The 4,881-nt window shown below is 35.2% G+C and overlaps 1 protein-coding gene across 1 annotated transcript; it reads left to right on the top strand.

Annotated features, from left to right (window-relative positions):
- The first annotated feature begins 237 nt into the window (after positions 1-237).
- Positions 238-4,131, top strand: LOC107103074 (acidic mammalian chitinase-like). The gene is made up of 11 exons (XM_015402594.1): positions 238-262; positions 344-373; positions 454-655; positions 854-910; positions 1,017-1,182; positions 1,419-1,543; positions 1,758-1,881; positions 1,967-2,149; positions 2,263-2,379; positions 3,625-3,757; positions 3,845-4,131. The coding sequence occupies exons 1-11, from the start codon at positions 238-240 to the stop codon at positions 4,129-4,131; spliced, it is 1,449 nt and encodes a 482-aa protein (XP_015258080.1).
- Positions 4,132-4,881: the final 750 nt, after the last annotated feature.

Raw genomic sequence — 4,881 nt, 5'->3', positions numbered from 1 at the left:
CCAAATATATAAGAGAGAACATTTGGAGCAGCCAGACATACAACAAACTACTTGAGAAAAGGTACCAGTGCCACATTTAATTGTACTTTTGTATATATTTTTTCAGCTACTACCCTTAACTGAACAGCATTTGAATTTGACTTCTGAAACATCTAATATATATTTTTTATAATCTTTACATTAACCTGTTCTATATTTTCAGATTATTCTGGAAAAATAGGCTTTATCCAGCAGAACATGGCTCAACTGACAATCCTTGCCGGTAGGTAATTTATTGTATATCACAATTTATTCCAAGTGTTATTAAAGTTTAAGAAAAATAAAGCTGGAGTTTTTTTTCCAGGATTGTCACTTCTGATGTGTCTCCAAACTGGTATGAAAGATTATTTTTGTTCTGTAACAAAGTCTCAGAATTCAAATTTTTATCTAAATTCTTTCTTATTTTTCTGATAGTTTCTTCCACCAAACTGGTGTGCTACTTCAACGGGACCCGAAACAGAGATAGAGCTGCTCAATTTTCCCCTGAAAACATAGATCCAAACCTCTGCACACACCTCATCTACGCTTTCTCAGTAATCAATTCCTCCAACCAACTAACAACTTCTGAATTGAACAATGAGGTTCTCTATAAATCCTTCAATGACCTGAAGAACAGGTGAGCTGATTATAAACTTTAGTGTTTTTTGTAACATCATTGATAAGGAAAAGTATGTACATGTTACATGTTTTTGACCATAATGTCAGATCATGGTTATACTAGGTCTGTTGTCATTCCGTTCAGATAGAATGCAATGTTTAATCAACAAATTTATATGATTTATACATCTTATTTATTAATACATCTCGACAACAGAAATCCCAAACTGAAAACTCTGTTAGCTGTTGGTGGGCGGGACTTTGGAACATCTCAGTGAGTCAAAAAAACTGCAGATGCTTGTAACATTTTTTGTTAAATAAATACATTACCCATTATTTGCCTAAATTTAATAGCTATGGACATATGTGAATATTTACAGATTCACCCTCATGGCCTCATCTTCAGCCAACCGTCAAGTCTTCATCCAGTCTGCCATCAAATTTCTGAGACAGCATGGCTTTGATGGACTGGATCTGGACTGGGAGTACCCTGGATCACGAGGAAGCCCTCCTGAGGACAAGAACAGGTTCACATTGCTCTGCCAGGTTAGAAATATTTACCCTCCACTAATCTCTCACCTGGGGATGAATCAGCCACACGTCAATGTCACTGAATATTGCAGGGAAATCATTGATCAGAATTTTGGAGATCAGAATTTTTTAGATTGTGACTCACCTGTCATGGGAGACACGGGTCAACAGCTGATCTCAAAGCATTTATACTTCATGGTAAATTTTTGAAAGCAGTAGAAACACGGAAAATTTCCTTTTTTTGTATTTAGGAATTACTCGCTGCCTTTGAAATGGAAGCAGCTCATACCAATAGGCCAAGATTGCTGCTCACAGCTGCAGTGGCGGCGGGAAAGGAGAATATCGATAAAGGCTATGAGATTGCTGCTGTATCAAAGTAAGTTAATGAGATGTAACGCAACACTCTCATATTAATCTGAGTTTAAAAGAACGAAACTCCATTAAACAAAGCAAATTGTTTAGCCAATTACTTTAAATATTCATTCTTAACAGATTAGAAAAATGTGATTTTTTAAAATGAAAAAAATTCATTGAATGCTATTCACTTTATTTAGCTTCTTATTTTCTTGCTATATTGTTGTATCTAACAGGTATCTAGATTTTATAAGTGTCATGACCTATGATTTCAATGGAGCTTGGGATAATTTCACTGGCCACAACAGCCCTCTGTACACCCAACATGGCCTTCTTGGTAACCAATCCTACAACAATGTTGTAAGTAAAAAAAACAGGCAAGTTACATGTTCGGTAACAGTGTTGTATCTTCAGTTTTGACATGTGATGCTTATTTTTGTCACAGGACTTTGCCATGAAGTATTGGAGAGACCAAGGAGCTCCTTTAGATAAGTTGCTGGTTGGTTTTCCCACTTATGGGCGCTCATTTCACTTATCAACAACAGCTACTGGTGTTGGAGCACCGGCCAGCGGGCCTGGCTCTGCTGGGCCCCACACCAAACAACCAGGATTTATGTCTTACTTGGAGGTAACAAGTCTTATTTTACTTAGGCAACCAAGTTATTTTTTAGGCTAAGAAATAATACTTACTGAAAACCAAAGAAACACAGTGTGTAGTACAGTATTGATTTATTACTACAGGTTTGCACTTTCCTTAATGGAACCACCACACAGTGGATTGATGAGCAAAAGGTACCCTATGCAGTCAAAGGCGATGATTGGGTGGGATTTGACAACAAAGAGAGCTTTCAAATCAAGGTAATGTATGAAATCCCATAAACAATAACACTTATAATACACATTTGGGAAAAATATATAATATTTGTCACTGTCCTTTGCAGTGTTTGAGATTGACTTTTGAATTAAAACATTTTGTGCATTTGACGTTGATGCTGATATTAAACACATATACATTTTTGTTATTAAAATTAGCCAGAAGATGGGTGCGTGGAGGGTCATGGAGGGGCTATCTTGTCCAACTACAGAGCCAGAGCCGCAAGTGGCTCCTTGGACTTTACACGATGGCTGTTAATAACATTTACTAAAAATGAAATGAAGTCCAGTAATAGTTTTAAATAGAAAATATAAGAAATTTATGTTTTGATAAGGCTTTTCCCTTGGAATTATTTCATGAAATTACTGTAAAAATACCTGGAATATTTGGAAAATTTACTTTATGTTTTTCATCTGGCTTAGAAACATTTTATTTCATCAAATGGATAATAGTGAAAAAAATAGACATACTCTTAAATTTTTTATTTTTTTTACCTTATATTGGAAATAAAATGAAGAAAATCCTCTTTAAAGATGTGGATATTTTTAAATAAACAGGTGTTTCAATTTTTTTCAAAAGTCATGTACAGTGGCTTTAAACAACTTAACTTTAGCTGAACTGAAGGGGGAAAATGACTCTTTGGGTTGTAAAGGTGATCTAGAATGACAATCAATTAAGTTTTTCAGAACTCATCAGCCAAACTTTGCACTTTTATCCTCTTATATTTTCTACACTGGTTAACAGCAGATCTTTAAAACTAAGTTTATAGTGCATGCATTCACCTCCAGGCTTCATTGCCATTTATCTGATATTTTTAATCTTTTTTTAATGTCATTTTAACCATGCAATGCATCTTGCATTCTTTAATCCTTTCAGCCTTCCTTAGCCTTTCAATCTATGGCAGCTAAACCACTTTTAAATCAATTTGCTGTTTATCTCATCTGTTTAATGTGATTCTTTATAACTATTTTTAGGCTGTGTAGAACTTAATTGTGATTTATATTGTACAGAATTCTGTATTATAAATACACTTTACGTACTACCGATAAATGTATTAGTGGTTTCTCATCTTTATGCAGATGAGGAACCTGCTTCCAATTCTCGCTTTCTTCTCTTGACCTAAAAAAACTCTGTGAGGACTGATTTTGTCCTGTGTGTTTCATTTTGATAGCAATTTATAAAAAAAATCTATAATCTGTATTTTTAATGGCAACATTTATATTTTCTAGGCACAATATGTCAAAGATAATAAATATGGGGGAGCATTTGTCTGGTCTCTGAATCTTGATGATTTTGCTGGATGGAGCTGTGGTCAGGGACCCTATCCCCTCGTTGGTTATCTCCAATCTCTTTTGAACTCAGGTAAACAATATTAGTCAAAGTTATTCCACATAAGGACATAAAATATCCTTTTTTTTACTTTAAAGATGCTTTATTCTCTGTTTCTAGATAACGAAACCATTGCCACAACAATAACACCAAATGTTACCGAAATCCCCCCTACAACAACTGTCGGCACGGCCTCAACCACAGCGACCACAGTTGTTCCTCCTGGGAGCGATTTCTGTGTTGGAAAGCCTGATGGGCTTTACACAAATGATGATGACAATCACACCTTCTATCAGTGTTCCAATGGAATAACGTATCTGAAGACATGCCCTTCTAATCTGGTTTTCAATGAGACATGCTTATGCTGTGACTATCCCAAAATATATCATAAATCAATGACGCTGTAAATTCAGCTTGTTTATGAAAACAATGGGACATTTCCCCTTAAAATAAAATACTTTGATATGAATGTGATTTGGCTCATATTTTGTGAATTTTAATGTTGGATTGAAGACCTGCTTACCTCTTGCTTTGGTTCACAATTCTTGTTGTCAGTGTTTAGCTTTATTTACAAATAGAAGCAGTTACAGCATATTTTTTTAGATCAGAAATGACCCAGAATGTATCAGCTGCATTGTCACTTTTATTAATGTATTTGGAAAATCTGTAGATATACTTAGCAATGTTTTTAAAGAACATGTACAGAATTTCTTGATCAACAGTAATGGAGGTTCTGGCAGTTTATAAAGAACCCTTAACAAGGCTAATGTGTTGATCTATTTTCAAAGATGGGTGGGAATTACAATAGAAACTTTCAACAAGTCACTGGAGCAATGTAGCATGCTCTCCTATCTCAAAAGCTGCACCATCACACATGAAATGACTTTAGACAATAACCTTTGTAGTCCTGATAGTGAACGCCACATTTTTTAATTGTGTGCCTCCTTTCCTTGAGATGAAGGTGGATTCCTGAATCCTGTGCAGTGCCATATACTTAGCTTCTGTTAATTCTTGATTAAAGATTACCAAAAAGACAACTTTTGAGAGGGGTCAAAGAAACCATTTACATCACACATTAGAAACCATCCCTAACCAAGGGGGAGGACTCTTTTCCTTTGCATAAAGCACATCACTAAAATTAATTCCAAAGAAAGTGG

Source organism: Cyprinodon variegatus, unplaced genomic scaffold (assembly GCF_000732505.1).
Source record: "Cyprinodon variegatus isolate N-32 unplaced genomic scaffold, C_variegatus-1.0 Scaffold1373, whole genome shotgun sequence".
In the NCBI taxonomy this organism is placed as follows: Eukaryota; Metazoa; Chordata; class Actinopteri; order Cyprinodontiformes; family Cyprinodontidae; genus Cyprinodon; species Cyprinodon variegatus.
Note: the sequence above shows the minus strand (reverse complement) of the source record. Positions and strands in the feature narration are given on the sequence as shown.

Bases quoted from the DNA above. Each gene is read 5' to 3' on its own strand.
- LOC107103074 (XM_015402594.1), top strand. From the start codon at position 238: ATGGCTCAACTGACAATCCTTGCCG. The intron at 656-853 runs GTGAGCTGATTA...TCTCGACAACAG, and splicing joins TTCAATGACCTGAAGAACAG to AAATCCCAAACTGAAAACTC. The intron at 1,882-1,966 runs GTAAGTAAAAAA...TTTTTGTCACAG, and splicing joins ACCAATCCTACAACAATGTT to GACTTTGCCATGAAGTATTG.